The 19,025-nt window shown below is 35.8% G+C and overlaps 2 protein-coding genes across 2 annotated transcripts; one reads left to right on the plus strand and one right to left on the minus strand.

The window, feature by feature from the left end:
• Window positions 1-433: 433 nt before the first annotated feature.
• Window positions 434-2,743, plus strand: LOC140770995 (uncharacterized). The gene is made up of 3 exons (XM_073112340.1): window positions 434-802; window positions 909-1,058; window positions 1,142-2,743. The coding sequence occupies exons 1-3, from the start codon at window positions 524-526 to the stop codon at window positions 2,516-2,518; spliced, it is 1,806 nt and encodes a 601-aa protein (XP_072968441.1). The 5' UTR covers window positions 434-523; the 3' UTR covers window positions 2,519-2,743.
• Window positions 2,744-3,662: 919 nt separating this feature from the next.
• LOC140769607 (uncharacterized) lies at window positions 3,663-14,933 on the minus strand. The gene is made up of 13 exons (XM_073110369.1): window positions 14,875-14,933; window positions 14,444-14,543; window positions 14,210-14,337; window positions 13,952-14,108; window positions 13,740-13,852; window positions 9,969-10,052; window positions 9,838-9,886; window positions 9,658-9,749; window positions 7,620-7,749; window positions 7,352-7,428; window positions 5,636-7,287; window positions 4,778-4,894; window positions 3,663-4,702 (listed from the first exon to the last, which is right to left on the minus strand). Coding segments are annotated over exons 1-13 (3,252 nt in total). The 5' UTR covers window positions 14,877-14,933; the 3' UTR covers window positions 3,663-4,151.
• Window positions 14,934-19,025: the final 4,092 nt, after the last annotated feature.

Below are 19,025 nucleotides of genomic sequence, written 5' to 3' on the forward strand. Positions count from 1 at the left end.
GAAAGTGAGCTGTAAGGGGTCAAGAAGGTTATATTTCTTGTAATATGCACAATATCCTAAGAGACTCTTCTGAACTAAACTGTAGTCTTGAAACTCTTCTACAATTTCATAAACATAAAATTCCAACTGAATTTTTTTTTAATAGACAAATTCATCTTTTGTTTAATATGATCCATTATAAAGATTGTATCCATTCGATCCTCGCTGTTTTCGGTGGATTCAGTCATTGGTATGTGAAGCCCACATTCTTCAGCAATGCACATTTAAATTAGAATGTGATCTAACACCAGATAACTATATAGATATGCAGAAGCTGGGCATAGTCTTTGGTTGATCAGGTCAATATGTCCAATAAAGAAGCCCATCAGCTTATATAGGAAGAAATTGACTTGAAGCAGTCCTAATTCTTGCAGCATCACCTTCAACAAAGAATCCCATCTCATCCATGCTGTTGTATATCATGTGAGAAATTTGTAACACCAACGTACCAAGATCAAAGTTTTGGCCTGCTCCTCCTCCCACCATGAGGTTTCAGCTTCATCTAGTCATCCAAAATATTGAATATTTACCTGTAGACAAGTTAGAGGACTGCAGCAGAAGTCTGATGGTTGAGATCAAATGGAGAGGAAGTAAAAGAATAAGTGATTTTCTGCCCAAAAGCTCAAAGAGGATTTGCACTTCTAAGCAACCTATCCAAGCCAACGGCATTGTGAGGTGGAACGAAGAATTTGACCATATTGGTAAGCTCAAAAGGATCAAAAACCAGGGTTACAGAAGTTGGAACATCAATATATATGTTCAAGTGAGTTAATCTGTTTATGAGTTTTGATTCATCTATGCTTCTATGTTCCATTTTCTTTGATTTTGATATAGGAGTTGCGTCTTGTTATATTTTGCATTTCAATCAGGAATTTGATCAGAACTCGAGAGATAAAGCGCTGAATTTTCCTAAGACCAAGATAGATATCAAGGAGTTTCTCCCAGAAGACAGTGAAAAAGTCTTCAGAATTCCACTCAATTGTAGAATAGGAGATCATTCTTCAGAGGTCGTACTCGAGGTAATTTTGCGGTAAAAATTGAGAATATAACACTAATCTCATCCATGATCTCTACCTATATCTCATCTTGCACATCTGAACAGGTGAAGCTGCAAATCACTGAGCTACAGTTGAGAAGCAGCAGTTTATTTTCTCTGACAAGAGCTTTAAGTTTACGCTCTTTTTCGTGGATTGGGCATCAGAGGCAACACCATAATCCAATTCAGAGTAGTCGTAGACCTGGCGATGAGAGAATCTCTACTGATAGACCAAACAATAATCCTCTTGCAGATTTGTCATCAGACGATGAGCCTGAGTGCAGGTACAGGAATTTGCAAATGACTAACATCCTAGTTGATCAAAATCCTTCTCAGGAAGAAGACACAGAGGACGGAAGAGAGATTCATGTACACGTATCTCCTTCTCGCAACAGCCAACAGCCTTCTCTGGGGAGGCTCCTTTCATGGCACAAAGTCTACAAAAGACTCACTCATTCGAGAGGAGTGCCTCTCTTAAACAAGTCATGCAGGGACATCGGCGGCGATGATATTGACATGGAAAGGCGCTACGCGTTGAGAATTCAGTCATTCAGACAATCGCAGAGGACTAAAGTGCACCCTGAGGGGGAACCTCAGGCACCAGCAGGATTTGAGGACGACGGTGGCTTCCACATCGGAAGCTGGGAGACTAAGAGAATTCTCAGCAGAGATGGACAGATGGAGCTCGTCACCGATGCATTTCTTGCGTCTATCGATCAGTGCAGCGAGAAAGCCTCAGGTGAGGGTGCCTGCACAGTTCTTGCAGTCGTCATTGCTGACTGGCTGCTTAAAAATCCAGAGACACTACCACTGCGGTACCAATTCGATGACTTGGTGCGCGAAGGATCCTTGGAGTGGAGAAAGCTCTGCGAAGTTAAGAGTCTCAAGGAGAGGTTCTACGACCAGCATTTCGATCTCGACACAGTACTAGAAGCAGAGGTGAGATCATTGACAGTAGCTGTGGACAAGTCCTTTGTAGGATTCTTTGGCCTGGATGACATACCTCAGATTGTCCAATTCCTACAAGGAGCGATGTCATTTGACAGCATATGGGATGAGCTCCTATCCAGCAAGGCGTCTGAAGAACAACATATATACATTACAAGCTGGAATGACCACTTCTTTGTTCTCAAGATAGAGAGCAATGCGATCTACTTAGTTGACACATTAGGGGAGAGGTTGGTTGAAGGATGCAACCAAGCATACATTCTTAAGTTCAGCAAAGAGAGCGCAATACATAGAAACCAAGCTGATAGTGATCATGGATTCACCCAAGAGATCATCTGTGAAGGATTAGAATCATGTAAAGAATATATCAAAGGATTCCTTGCAGCTCTGCCAGTGAGAGAACTCCAAAGTGACATTGAGAGGGGTGGAATTGATCAGTCTACTTTGCATAGGCGTCTGCAGATAGAGTTCCATTATGTATCTCCTTGCATTTGATGATCAAATGCACAGGGAAACTAGGTGATATTGTGCAAGCATGCAGGCAAGAAAAATGCTGCCTGATGTTAGCATCCAGAAATGAGATGCAAAGATATGCTGATTTTAGCTGAATTTTCTTTTCCCCTTCTCTTTTTTCAACATGTGGTTGAATTTTTTTTACAGAGAATGTAAGTTTTGAAGGAGATTTGCTTATCGAAAAGAAAAAAATGTCTTGAATAGCCATTATATTCTTGTATGAAGGAGCAATGTCTTCCAGATGATACCAAGAGAATACAAGAATCAGATATAAATGAACATTCCAGGAGATACTCTCGTGACCAAAAATAGACTATGGGTTAGATAATAACACTAGCATTGCAAATTTGCAATCGAGCTAAGTCTGTCCAAATATCTACCAGTGATTTTCTCAAAAGACATTAGGATATGAGAATCCTCTGAGAGAGCAGAATGTAATGATTTCACCCTCCCAACTCTTCCTGCCCTTCCCAGTTGCCAGCCCAATACTGACAAACAGAGTCTGGCCCTCTCAGGAGGTTGATGTTGGTCAGCGTAGCGTTTGGATTGAGTTTAAGATTTTTACGTAAACCAGTTTGGCGATCGCTAAATTAGTTTCATATTCAAATAAAAGTTCAAGGTGAAATGAATTTATGAACAACCTACTTAAAACTTATTTTTCTCTCCTCTTTTCATCCATACAATTATTTTACATTTACTAAGAAATCTAATCATACTCTTTTTTGCCTTTGAAAATACACCACTTTAATCGACTAAGAGAAGATGCATCCTTTATATACATTGAAAAATAACTCCATCCATTAGTTTAAATCCTTGTCTTGGGCTTATAGACTGAGTACCACACTATCAATTAGTTACGGCTTTTTTTTTTTATTACGAGAATACGGTGATTTAACAAAAGGCAAGCCATAACTGTCATCAAATGCTGTCCTTTATAAAAATAAAAAAGTGATATCCTTTACAGTCTGATTCTGGAGTCTGAATGAGACATTCATGGGTCTGCTGAGAGTCAAAGTAAATTTCAATATATTGCAGAGAAGTTGTGAAGATCAAAGCCAGTCTGATCCATCAGTGATAAAAGCACAAACAGACATGCAGTTCATCAAAACAACAATGTCCGACCACATTGTCAAGAACAAAACAAGGTATGGGCGCATAGCCACAAAATCATGCAATACATGAACAAAGTATAGTTGCTCCAGATTCAGAGCTCCACAGAAATATATATACTTCTCAGCGAGCATGATAGCCACAGGTAAAGAGTACTAAAAAAAATGTCAAGAAACAACACTATAACATTCTATTCTGTGCTGGTACTGCTAAAAAGCAATCAGAGGCCCAGGGATCCTCCTCCTCGCACATTAATCAAGCATGAGCCACATTATAAGAAAGTCAGTGCTGCTGTTGGAATGCTGTAACAGGATTGGAATATAAAAATACCTGTTACCAGAGAGGGGCTATTGGGGTTGAACATTGAAATGCTCTCCTGTGATCTCAATCCATCTTCAGGATTCCAGTGAACAGATACCCATCAACAAATAGGCAAAGATCGGCACTCCAGAGAACCAAATCTTATCCATTTCCAAAAGTGCCCTTGGCAGATGGAAGACTAGCATCACATTCCAAATGCTCTGTAATAGAGATCACCTGAACTTGGTATGTGAAACTGGCGGTCCTCATTGCTTGGATGCAAGTTAAGCCCAAATCTATCATTCCTCAAGATATCAGTAATGCCCATGTTACTGCTCGTCCTTACATCACTCCACCCATCCCACTGGCTATCAGCGAAGTGTGAGTTTCTAGGTTGTTGGTATTGCATCTGTGCAAATGGAGACAAACTACTATTGTTTTGCGCTAAGAATCGAGATGAAACCAAATTATCATTAATAGGTAGGAACCTATCCCCGATGTGATCCAGTCTACTAAGGTTTTGATGAGAAGACACAGACTGCTGCATGAACAGTTGAAGCCTGTGGTCATTATTTGATGTATGTAACTGTGCAGGAAATGCAGATTTCAATTCCAAGCCTGAATCATTTACTCCAGGAATTCTCCCTTTGCCCACAGCCAGTATTGCAGGATCAATAAATTCTACATCATCAGAATTCTCTGATAAATAAGCTTGATGATAACTTCCAAGTGAAGGCTTGCCAAGTAGACAATTTTCTGTTCAGAGATTAAATATATAAGCATAAAAAGACTTGGTGTTAGATACAGAGAATATTAGGAAAGTAGGCAAACCTGAGTTTGTCATCTCATACACCTGGTTAAGTCTATTTTGAGAAGAAAACCCTGGAGGGGGTGCTTTACTTGGTATTGAAAATCCAGGAGGTGCAGATATTTTAGCCTTTGAAACACCTGATGGAAAAAAAATCTCATGTTGTAAGAATCAAGTTGCACAAACCATAAAGCAAACCAAGCAGCCAAATATTTTAGCCTTTGAAACACATGATGAAAAATAAGCTCATGATTTTAAGCACATCAGGTTGCACAACCATAAAGCAAATTAGGCAGACAAATAGGATCATTAAGGTAACAATTTCTTGAGAGAGCATTCGTATACACATTGGAGTTTTTGCATGCTAGGTATATCTTATTTCATTTTTTAAAAGTTTATTTATGTGACAAATTTTCACCCAAACACCATTATCTGCCTGCAACCACCACTTTGCAGTGTAGAGGAAAATAAACAAGACTTTCCTTAGAAGCAGCATTTTTAAGAAATGGAAGTCAGAAAAAGAGTGCGAAATCAAGATCTCTTACAGGTACAATTTCACACTTAGGACTTAACAATGATGACGATCAGATAAAGATACCAAAACAAACAACTAAAAGTGCTTATATAAACATGAAATAATACATCATAAACGAGCTAACGACCTATCAAGCTGTCTTCACTTTATGCAAACAGATTATGGTAAAACCATGCTCATGAACATGGTGACAACCAATCACAAAAGAGAGAAAAAACCAAGAAGATCAAAATTATCTGAAACTTGTAGAAAGAAAAACAAACAGCAAAAAGAGAAGGTAAAGACGGAAATGACATCTCTTCCTTACAGCAGAAAGAAGCCAAATGAAAACAAACGCGACACTCACCTGCAGGCCTATCAGATGCAAAAGATGGGATGCTGTGCTCCATTGTACTGGGTCCTTCAGAAGTATGGCATAAAATACCATTTTGATATCCATTTCCATAAGAATTTGCTGACAATGAGCTGAGTCTATGTTCATGGCTGTTTACTGTTGCAGAAGGTTCTAAAAGGTGACCTTGACCTTCTTGCCTGGCAAATGAAAATCTAGACTGGTTGCTATTTTGTGATTTCCAAGAGTTTGATAATTTAAAAGGTCCATCGCGTTTCTCAGATTCCCCAAATATGTTAACAAAGTTGTTAGACAAGGATAAGGAGTCGTCCCATGGATCAAACTCTAGTGACAATATATCAGAAATGATACTGTTCTCTCCTCTATCTACAGTAGCAGCTTCGCCAAGATTACTTCTGTTATCAAATTGTTGTGCACATTTTGCTGTATCTTCGAAACAATCCAAACCAGCATGTTGAAGAACCGTTGTAGGTCTACAATCAGTGCTAATCTCATTCTCCTTGTATCCATTGGATAGTATAGTAGCATCACCCTTTGAAGGGAACGCCCTTGTTTCTATCTTAGAATTTAAGGTTCTAGAATCACCAACAAACGAAGAGTACTTACTGCCAAGAGTAGCAATATCACCAGGATGATGATAATAAGATGTAGATGATGTCTGATCACTGATATCAGAATATCCAATTCTGTTGGTATCAGCCACAGAAGTACTTCCCATTGCAAAGCCTTGCTTTTGCAATTCCGAATTCCAATCAGATACTTCATTGGAACCGAAACGGTCAGAGAATAAGTCATCTTTGCTCACTGGCGGTAAAGGTAAATGTTCAATGTGCTGGGAATAAGACCCTGAATCTTGTTTTAAGGGCATCTCAGCTGAACAAGTATTTAAAACTGAAGTTTGATGTTGGTCCCTCTTCAAAATATGAACACCCTTATTCCTGTCTAAACTTACTGAATACAAATCCATGCACAAAGTCTTTATACTTCCATCAACAGGATTATCACCTTCTCTTACTTTGTCATAATCAGCACTGTTAGATTGCTTACTTAGACCTTTCTGGTTAGGGCTCGCCCTTGGAATTGCATTTCTTCCAGGGAGACCCAGATCTCTTTCATTAAATTCAGGTGTGGGATCTAGAGGGCTAGATAAGCAGCTTGTTGTAATTTTAGAAGTACATGTAACATCTGCAACAACCTTGGATGATGCAACTGATGTGGACAGATGGTGTACCCCGCCATCAATAAGAGGTTTTAAAGGATCTAAGCACATAGATTTCCCATCTATGTCTGTGGCATGTCCTTCCTCACATACTTTAGATGCCACAACTGCATCATCATTCCAGGCAGAAAGTTCAGAACTTAAATCTGGATCTACAAAAGCCTCTAAGGGCATTGCTGTTTGACACTCCTCAACACCAGGTGTGTTGGGTTCCAAATGTCTAGGTATATCACTCAGTTGTGCCACTTTCTTGCTTTCAGGCAACATAAGTGTTGTATTTACATTATCATGCCAAGCAGAATTCTCTTTGTTGCTAGCAATGATTGGAGAATGCAAGATTGAACTACTATGTGTCTCCACCTTTTGTTTGCTCCGAGAACATGTTACACTAGCAGCGGCAGCCCTGGGATTAGAACCACGCAATCCCCTGCATTTGCTCAAAATTTAGCAGCAATATCTCTAGCAAGATACACAAGATTAGAGCAACATACCAAGAAGCTGCTGCTGGTAGAGTAGACTTCCCAGAGGTACTATTAGGATGACAAATTCTGGTTTGGATTGATGTGCTCTGTATAAATAATTCATCCAATTAATACAAGAAAGGAAGAACAACAACAAAAAAAAAAAAAACGATAGAGAACTAACACTTGCCATCATTGGTCTGATCCAAAGAAAATCTAAGAAATTGAAAGCAGGATATACATTTGAAATCTTGAACTAAACCTCAATAGATCAAAGAAATTGACATGAGTATAATACATTTGGGGCATTCTTGCTTGCATGTTTTCCCAAAAGTGCTCCACCATTAGAGATATCATCAGTAGGAGGAGGTAATATATTTCCTGAACGTCTCTGCACGGTATTTGATGCAATTTGTGGAACCCTACTCCTAATAAGACGTATGAGAGGTAGATTAGAGCATGATTTAAACTACAATAAGCCAAAAGCCATATAATTTAAGGAGAAGCAACATGTAAAGGCATTGGATGATTTGCACCAGAAACCAATTCAGCTTTCCCTTTTGCATTTGTACCCAATTTATATCACAATTATACCTTCAGAAAATCTGACAATAAAATCACCTTAGAGCCTTTTTAACTTACTTTGATAAAAAAAAGGCAGTCATTTTTTTCTTTCTAAAGCAGTCATATTTAATGTGCAACATTTAAAGTTTGGCTCTCCATTTGGTTTCCTTTGTATTTATTTAATGTAAAAGGAATGGCTCCTTACACAAGAAAAGATGACACAATTTTGAGGGAACAATGTAAAAGAAAGAGGTATAAGTTTGCGACAAAGTATATTTTTCAATAGATTGTGTAAAGTTCCGACTTTCTTGTGAAAGGAGCCATTCCTTTTACATTTAAAAATACAAAGGAAACCAAACGTTAAGGTCCTGCTTAGCAAAGAATATTTTCTGTAGGAAATTCCTCATGTAGGAATTGGAAAGTGTTATTAAAGATCCTATGTGAAATTTGTTCTTTGGATTGATTTAATTTATCTTGTTTGGATAGTATAGGAAATTTTAGAGAAAAAAATTACTAAATTAGAAAGAGAGAGAAGGAAGGAAGAGGGAAAAGGAGGAGGAGAAGGTATTGGTGGTGGTGGGCAAAGGAGGAGGTGGTGGTGAGAGCAAAAGTTGGAGAAGGTGGTAGCGGTAATGAGGTGGGTTGAGGAGGTGGTGGTGGGTGAAGAAGGTGGTGGTGGGTAAAGGGGGAGGGGGAGGGGGAGGTGGGGAAGGTGGTGGTAGTGGGGTGGGTCAAGGAGGTGGTGGGTGGTGGGCCAGCAGGTGGTAATGATGGTGGTGGTAGGTGTATGAGAGAGGTGGTTATGGAGAAGGGAGAGGGAGAGAGGATGAGGAAGCAAGTGTGAAAGAAGAGAGGGAGGGAGAGTGTAGGAAAAAAACAGAGGTGGGAGTGGATTATTTTTTTCCTTACGAAAGGGTGTTTCCTAAGGAAAATAATCCTTCAAATTTTCATCCAAACACCCACTTATGAAAAAAAATTCATATCCTACAAAAATTTCTAAGAAAATCCAAATTTCTCCAGATACTTGCAGGAATTTAGGCCATCCAAACACCCCCTAAATGTTGCACATTAAATCTGGCAGCCTTTTGTTCTCAAAGTTAAAAAGAGCATTAAGATCATTTTATGGGTAATCTGGATTGGTACGTAGACAAAAAGAAAAACTAAAGTGGTTTTTGGTGCAAATCGTCCAAAGACATTTGAAAAACTTCAACCAAGTTAAACACAAGTCAATATAGTCTGATCCAAAAACAGAATTTGTCTGCTATTTTTTTTAAAAAAAAGACTTCCAAGAATATTATTGTTATATCACACTTGTCCGCATTCTATCAGGACAGATCAGAACTATGAAACATGAGCTGTGAAACATTTCTTTGAAATAGTGTTCTATTGATAAATTTTATAGCATAACTATGTGATAATAACTGGATAGAAAAATAGAAAACCATTAAAAAAATCATGTTTTAAAGCTAAATCTCCACTGCAGTTGTGCAATATCTTTAATCATAATGGTCTGCCCCACACCATTACTGCTATCTAATCTTTTTCAGTGAATCCATTATATCTATGAAACAATTACCGTACTATGAAACAAATAATAGGGAACCAGCATATGAGTGCACTCAGAAGTCAGAGGATGCTAATATATACATCATGCAGTGAATTCTTAGTGTATGATGCTAAGTTCCTAAATGGTGGTGCAAGTGATACTACAACCAGCTGGGACAGTATAACAGAACAATATGTGGTACATAGGAAAGATAATGCAAAATTACCTAGTATAAGCTGAAATAATCTCGTCTTTAGTAAAACTATCCTCCTGGCAACCTTCGTCATGTAGATAGAGACAATCTGGATTGCTGCAGGTCTAGATAAATATACATGCAAGTTAAATAGATAGGAAACTATAACTCTCTCTAAGTAGATAACCGTATGCAAAGACATGATTCTCATACCATGTTTCTCAACCATGCATGACAGTACTTTGTAGTACCAAAACATGCTCTGCAGTGTGAAAAGAAAGTGCCATTAGAATGATGAAATGGCAGAATATTTTAATTTTGGAACAAATCTAACAATACCATACCTTAAAGATTTTCCTTCCAAGACAAAATTATGTACAGCTTGAATACATCGAACAGCTTCTTCTTCCCTGGCATAAGTAATATACCTGATCCAACATTCATAAAAAAACAGTCAATAACAAAGAAATTTGGGAACATAATGACCAATTCAATTAATTCACTTGCATCTAATGATCTTCCAAATAGATCAAGATTTTCCAACTAAATGCCGTTATAGTTATACATGGTACCAGTTATCGTTCCATTGAGATTACTTCATTAGTAATCAGGCAATTCAACTTTGAATTCGCTTCAATAGATAAATAAGGCACAGATTAATTTGTCAACAATAGAATCCTTTGTTTAAATGAATTTACCGTATGTTGTTCTTCAAACTGACCCTTAGGTTTGAAAGCCCAACTTATACATAAATAAAAACACCATATAAAAAATTTCGATGATGCAAAATATTCGATATACCTAATGTGTTAATATGAAAATATAGAACTAAAGTACCAAACCAAAAGCACGAAAGCAACCTTTTGAACAGTCCACCTTATCATGCAAACATGTTATAGGGAAATGTCAGGAAGCAGGGTAATAAGTGAAGCACACTACATCTTTGTAGGGGGAAAAAAGGGAAAGAAAAAAATGCTGTTCGAAAAGCATACTACTAAGAAGCAAAGTACAACAAAGAAACTAGCAGACATGGACAGGTAAGTTTGACTCCAAAACAAGAGAGAAAGCCAAGAGATTAAAAAATTACACGCAATCAGAAGACAAGAAATTCAACATGTGACCACAATTCAACAAGAAGAGTTCTGAGAAAAGATTCTAAGGCAGTCAAACACTATGCCCTCATCCCAAAGAAGAAATAAAAAGAAAGGCCGTTAACCTCTCACAACACAATATAATTTCAAGTAACTCAACAACCAACAATAATACAACCTTCTGGCATTAAACTTCATATCCATACTTTGCAACCAGGCAGAAGTTTTCAAGATGGTGTTCAATACTACAATGTTCTAGAGATCATATAATGCAAAAAATTTAGTATCTCAATTAAATGGAAGTACAACTGTGCGTCATTCCATTCACAAGTCCACAGGTTGCTTCAATATGACCAAGCAAATATATTCCTATTTCACTTGGGAAACCTAATCCTTTCTCTGGGTTGGCCCTAATTATTACACAAGCAATGATTAGTCTTTTCCCATAATTAGGTGGATATTTTTGACCCCTCTTCTCTCCTACTTTTCACTCAAATTCCTCTTTTAATCTTCTGTTGCTGGACTGCTGCAAACTGATGCAGATTTGGGAGGAAAATCATGCATAAATAAGTCTACTGATGCCTAGGTTCCTTCCTAACACAAGTATAATCCTTTTTCTAAGTCTATGTCTATCTTACATGCTGATTCCAGTAATTTAAAAATTTCCGCTTTACATTCAGATTTTTTGTGCTAAATCTTTTCTTAAGGGGAAATTTTATTTCGCCCTCTCCCTTTTGCGATATTTCAGTTTTGACCCCTCTTTTTTCTTTACCTGTTTAAATCAACCCCTACCGTCCATTGTAAGTAATTAAAAAGGCCCTTAGACTAACTCTAAGCCAAACAGAACTGAACAAGAAGACATTTTTTTAATGAATATAATTTTGTTTTTAAATTATAACTTCTGAAATACCGAAATTGCCCATGACATTTTACTAATTCAGTTGTATATCTTTACACCCTTATCAATTCTCTTTAGGGCAAAGAAGAGCCGTTGGGAAAGCACTTTAGAGAGACTGTGACTGAAAGCATCCATAACAATTCTCATTTTGAATAATAGCACAATTGGGAAGGAAAACTTAGAGGAAGGTTTGAGAGGGTTCTCTCCGGTGAAAGAGAGGAGCATGGTTAGAAAGAAGCACGATGGTGGAGGAAAGGTTTGGTCGGTTTTCTCTACTGAATAGGAGGAAACAATTGGGGAAAAATGGTTTGAGAGGATTTATTTACTTTAGTAAATGGGTTGGCTTTTACTAATGGGTATGGATATCTACGGGTGAATTAGTAATTTGAGTACCTAGGTTAGTTTAACTTGAAGATTGGTAAGTCTCTGTGATGAGAATTAACACAAGGGCCCCATTCACTTGTAGAATGAGGCCAATTCTAAAATAAGTATTCTAATTTTTAATATAAAAAATAGAGAGCTAATATTAGTAATAAGTTATTCAATTATTTAATTGAATACTAGTAAATGAGTAATAATTACATTTTATTAGGGGTGTAATCAAGCTTGAACTGAAATTAAGTTCGAGCATATATTTGTGATCAAGCATAAATTGAAATTATTTTAATTCACGCCAATTTCGAGCTAATTTTCGAGCTCGAGCATCTAAACGAGCCGATCAATAAGCAATTTCAAGCTTTAATCAATTTAAGCTAAACTTTGAGTCTGATCAAGCTTGAATTGAATTACACTTAATTTAAGTTTAAATCAAGTTTAAAATAAGGCCTATTTCAAAAATATAAACTAATAGAGATATTGATGTATTTAGAAAGGATATGATAAGATATGATAAGAAAAAAAAAGATCAAAATTTAGAACCAAACTCTATAAAATCAGAGTACATAGCAATCCAATTAAGTAAATCTTAGAATAGAATAGAATTCTAATATAGTATAAAAAGTAATACTCATATTATATGTATATAATAATAATAACAATAATAATAGTAATAGTAATTATGATTATTATGAAATTAATTTTTAAAAGTCGCATGGAATAAGAGAAAAAATGATGAATTAGTATATCAGGAAGAAGCTAAGTTATTATTTAGTTACTATACCAAAATAAGAAGGCTTATTAATAAAAAAAAGATTATTTATATTCCATAAGTGAATGAAGGCAAGGGGTTAAGTATATATAAATGTAAAAAATAGAGGTTAATTTAGACAGGTGAAAAAAAGTGACAGGTCAAAACAGAAATAACGCAAAAAAGATAAAGCAAAATAAAATTTTTTCCTATGATTAAAGAGATGTTCCTTTCTATTTTTGGTTCTTGTGGTGCTCACTTCTCTTTATAGAGAAACTGTCCCTGCACCAAAGGACACAAGCAATAACATAATCCAAAGTTATATCAATTAATCAAGGTCATTCTAGTCCAATGCACTTCTGAATATAGACACCTTAATTACATATAATGCGTAAATCAGTTAACTAGGTTTTATTGCATTTGAAAGCAAGTGCTTCCTGAAAAAGAATGGCATGAGTGGCATTTATTAAAGATAAAAAAGAAACTAGGATAGGTAGTTATGCCCTCAACTATCCAAGACTTTACAAAACATGCTCCAGTACTATATTGCATAAAATTTGAGAAGCATTCAAATAATAGACAATCTATCTCAAAAGAACAAAAAGCATTCTAGCACATGAAGCTCCTGCTGGAGGGGGGCCTGTGGAGTCATAAAGATAACTTTCCCCATTATTAAAGGTTGTTTATTTGAATCAAACTCATGACACCAAGTGTCTTGCTGCCAAGCCATATCATCACAGTAATTGTGTGCTCTATGTAGCAAAATATATTCCACAAAACAATACCAAGCAAATGCATTAAATCCACTCAAAAGCTCCATGAAATGCAGCATATGCTCATTATAAAAGAGAGATAAGAATATTCAAATGCAGATGTCCATTAATGATTTATAAATATCCATCAGTATCAGCTAATGATTACCTTATGTGCATTAAGATACTAAACTGAATTATATGAGTAACAATGTGACATGTTCTTTTAAAATATCAACTAAACTTACACACTGAATGTTCCGTTTACTGGTGCTTGCTGTCCAGCTGCACTGGTTGAACGAGAAATCGATACCTTCAGAACTTTCCCGTATTGACCAAAGTATTCTCTGTGTTCTAGTATCTGTTCAGAACCAAAGTAAGAAGAAAAAAAGATTAAAAATTCCAATTATAATTGTGAAAAAGCAAATGAGTAGTAAGAGACCATAGATATGCTACGCACACTTTCATCACATAAATTAGAAGGCAATCCAATTATGTACACCAGGTTTCTTTGAATAACTCTGACACCACTAAGATGCTTCCTTGCTTCTACCAATGCCTTTGGCTTTGCCTTTTGAAATTTCTGCCTTTTCTCAGCATTAATCTCAGCCACCATCCTATTTATAGATAAACAAAAGATGTAACAACATACTTTTGTAGCAATACATGGAGAACTAGGTAGATTTATAAATAGGGAACTTGTCAACTGATGTTAAACCTTCCACAGCTAGCAGCCATTCCCACAATTCTTTCCTTGTCATATGGTGTGCGACAAGCAGGACACCGCCCTTCGGTGTCTTCTTTCTCAGCCATTTCCATTATATGATGCCAGCACCAGACACATACCTGCAAAACAAGTAGGAATCAAAACAAAGAATTTTGGACACACAAAAACAACATATTCATAAGTTTTTGCTACCATAGTGATCTAAACCCAAATCTAAATACAAACCTCGTATCCACATTTGCAAGGTTTCAATTGCTGATCAGTCAGGTCCATCTCCTCTGTGCAGAGAGGGCACATCCTGTCTCCATCATCACTCATGGTCGTCCTTCGTACAAAGCAAAGCATTGGAGACTAAATCAATCAGAATTACACAGTAGCCCTGATGACATAAACGTAATCAAACCCTAAAAACCCCCTTAACCTCCGAAATTCTCTACCTTTATAATCCTAATCAATTGAAATCAAGAAATCTACCCCTATCCAGCTTTAGATCAACAAACAAATACAGAGAAAAAAATTCCGCAAGTAATCCGCCAAGATTCCATTTATATACCCAAAAAATCCGTTCAAAAAGGATAACGGATTCGCGAAGCACAGAGAAATCGAAGGGAGAAATAGATTTGGGGATCGGGGAGATAAGGATTAGATGAGATTACATTGGGGACGGAGGAGGCGATCGGGAATCCGAGCTCGATGAGGCGATAGAGAGAGAGATAGCGAGAGGAAGCAAATTGGGAGGAAGGAGAACCACGAGTCGAGAACGAGCGGACCAAACCCACTTAACGATGACAAATTTATTCGCCGCTGTCAATTAAATAATTGTCCATGGACAAAAGTGGAAACTACCCCCCTAAGTTCACGAAACTACGAGTGAACCCTAGGAGGATCGCACGTGGAATCCACGTGTGGCCTTCTTCTCTCAAATATTTATAAGAATTTTTATAAATCACACCTTACATTTTATCTATTTTATGATTCGCACTCCGTTTTGAGGATTTTATAACACGACTCCTCATTTTCTCTATAATATTCATTTAACACCCTAAGTTAACTTAACCTAACCATAATCAAACTGAAAGAGAATATTATATTATAATCCAATATATAATTTATAATATTTCTAAATTACTCTTATACTTATTTTTAATTTTATTCATAAAATGAATATCCATACTTGTTATTTTTTCTTAAACTACAGAAAATATCACATAAATGCCAAGCCAATCTTAGAGTTTCCAAACTTTAAGCTATGGAGATTTTAGAACTCCCCAAATGCCAAACCGATTTTGTTGCTTGCGACCTCAAAAATGGGGAGGAAGACGAAGAAAATTTAGAAAAAAAATGGAGAAAAAAAGGATTTGAGCTAAAGAGATGAAAAAAAATAGATAAAGTTGGAGGAAGCTTCTAAGACTTGATGTGGTAGGGATTTTGGGGAATTCTTGTAGGTTATGGGTTTTGATATTATAATTTTATGAGGTAGGGTTTAGTTATAGAAAAAGGGATTGAGATTTTGTGGGGTTAGGGTTTAGTTTAGGAAATAATGAATTTGTGGAGATTTAGGTTAGGTCAAAACTTTTAAGGATATTTTAATAATTTTTGAACTAGAGTCACATAAACTATATAACATGATTAATGTCAGTTAGCTAAAATAACATTAGAATGTTAAATAAATATTATAGAAAAAATTTTGTTACCGAAATTATTACGCTTTTTTAAAAATACTATTTCATTCTAACTAAACATAGTTAAGCTAAACAGATTAAAGAAAAGAAATCACTATTTGCTTTCACATAAATTTATTTTAAATGGTTTTAAAGCTAATTAATATTTTGCATAATGTCATAATATAATGAGAAAAGATTCTACTCTAAAAAATGGCACTCTAATTATTTAAATTTGTTTGTTAATTTTAATAATAATATGAAAAAATTATTTTACTAGAAATTAATTATAATGACAATTATTAGATAATGGCATCAAGCTGAGCTTGATCGAGCATAGTTCTAATGTGTTTGGAATCAAATTCGGATTGAAATTATTTTAATTTAAGCTAATTTATAATTATTTGTAAGCTTAAACCTAAATAAGCTAATTAATAAATAATTTTAAACCTTAATTAATTCAAACATAAATTAAGCTTAATTGAAAATTATCTTGAGCCCTATCAAGATTATTTGATCAAGACGACTCATGGTCAAACTTGGCTTGAAATTATATTCGAGCCTATTTTGAAGAATGAGTGAGCTTTATCGAGCCAGCTTGATTATTTTGACGCCCTGTTATTAGAAAGTTGATATGTTTTAGTAATAATTGATATATATCATTCAAGAGTCCATGAGCTAAACATTGGTTGCTTAAAGAGTTAACTATTTCTGAATACAAATGTATCTGGACATTGAATTATATGAGATAACCATCTCAATAGCCTACCAAGTTGTACACTTGTACTACATTGCCAAATAAGATTTGGGCAGCTAAGTCCGAGTCAAACTAGCCAAGCCAAGCTACTAAATTCACCTACAGTTGCACAAGCTAGGGCACAATGGACTACCTCTTTATTGCGAGGTGGTACCTTCAATGGTGGGTAGCAATTATAACATAAAAATAATACAGACAATTATAATAGGCTATTTAACGTGATCATCGGTCGGGTAGAACGGGGCTTCAAAGCAATTAAATTTAAATATTTGCTCACAGCTTGACCTATCAATTACTAAGACTGGGTTAGAATATTTTAACCTGCCACCCAGTAGCTTATTAATATTAGGCTTGGATTAGATATAATGAGTTTAGCATAATGAATTAAATATAAAAGCTATTTTATCTTATTAGATCGAATTTAATGGATTTATATAAAAATATTTTTATTATCTTTGGTACGAAACATATTTATATATTAATATATAGTTTATTAAATATTCAATATGAGACTAAAAAAATTAAAGAAATATACATGCATTATTAGTTGGCCATAAATAAAAATAATGCATCGGATCTTCGGACCGAGCCGGGCCTAAATCAGGCTCGGCCCGGGCTTAGCCCGATTAAAACCACGTGGGCTTGTACGGCTCGGGCCTAATATCATGGTTGCAATTATGTAGAAACCCTTTAATTATACCGATTGACGGTGATTTCCAGAGCTTCCCAAAGTCGCGTCAAGGTAAGCATTTTGATTCCTCCCTCGTGCGCAAATGGGGGTCGATTGCAATGCCCAGAAGTCAAAATTGTCATTGATTTGGATTCCGGGGAGAGAAGGGGAAGGAAAGAGAGAAGGCGTGTGCCGTCAGCCAGCCGCAAGCTCTAGTTGGTATGGATCCTGTATTTATGATTCGTCGGTCGCTCAGTTTGCTTATTACTGGTGGTATTGGTCAAGGATGTAAAAGGTTTAGAATGCATGCTTTCACATGTTAAATGTTGGAGAAAGGGTGAAGAGGATCTATCGTTAGACTAATCCCATGGTGTCTTTATTACCATCAAGAATGATCTTTATTAGCCCTTGTTGCCGTTGTTCTTTGTATCTGATTTATTATTTCTGTCGTTTAAGAATAGTGAAAGATTGGAAAAGGTTGTCATATCAAAGAAGAAAAATGTGACCAAATAGACTGAAGTTTTATGTTGCTTTTAGTAGACCTTTTTGTCAATTTCATTGCTTTGCATCTAGGATCTTGTGAGGGCAGAAACTCAGGTGTTTTTTATTCTTTTCTTTTTTGGTTTATAGACTATGTAAATGAAATAAGAAGAAGTAAAAAGTAGTTTATGTATCATTATCAATACAAATCTTCCCTATTTTAATCAAATTGGATGTAGTTGAGAATTTTCAGCTAGTCTTTCAACCAAAGTTAACAAAAGAATCACAAGTTTCTGAGTCATGAAAGACTCTAAAAAGATAACTTTTCATTTATGGAACTGTTTCATCTCTAAGGCAGCCCACAAATGAAACATAACACAAATCCATCCTGCATCATAGCCACAGTTGTATGTATCCATGCATGCCTCTATGTATGTAGGCTTCTGCATGTGTTTTTATTTTTTTTTTCATGATGCAAATGGGATCCATTGATCCAATATTTTTGGATCTAATAAAGCAAAAGATGAAAACATCGAATTCATTTTATTGATCATCTGATTCTCAATTGAGAGCATTCATAGCTAAGTGAAAGAAATTTGGACTAACTTATAAGTAGTACCCTTATCAGTTCTTAACTGATAGGTTAATATAAAGTAAAGAAGTATCTAATGTTGGTTCATGCTTCCATGCGAGTTTTCTCTTGCTGTTATGATTGGATCAAAGGCAAATATATTACACAATTGCTGCATGCCAAATCAAAGAGATCATCCAGGCACTCCCGTTTCCTAGAACTGATGATCTAGCTACTTTATTAGCCACCAAGAAGGGAGGGGGAGGGGAAGAAAAATATGTTGAATGGCAACATATGTAGTCAACTATTGTAGTACCCCAAGCAAGTATTTCATTAGTGACAGAAATTATAGTTTCATTTATTTAATTTTTATTCTCAGATGCATTTTTATCAAAAAAATATTAGATTTGATTTTAGAATGTCTAATTTGGTTAAAAATCTAGAAGATTTGATTGTAAGTTTATTTTGAGGTAAGTTTATTAGGATTTGGTAGCTTTTTAAGTTAAAATAATTCTAGGCTAGTTATATATTAGATTAGAAAATATCTGAATAGGATCAATTGTGATTTGATGTAATCTCTTCTTTTCTATATATAGTGGTGATGGAAATTCCGAAATGAAAAAAATGGATGGAAATTTTAGAAGTAATATTTTTGTGGACGATTCCAC

This window comes from Typha angustifolia, chromosome 11 (assembly GCF_048772165.1).
Source record: "Typha angustifolia cultivar Huaian chromosome 11, ASM4877216v1, whole genome shotgun sequence".
Classification (NCBI taxonomy): Eukaryota; Viridiplantae; Streptophyta; class Magnoliopsida; order Poales; family Typhaceae; genus Typha; species Typha angustifolia.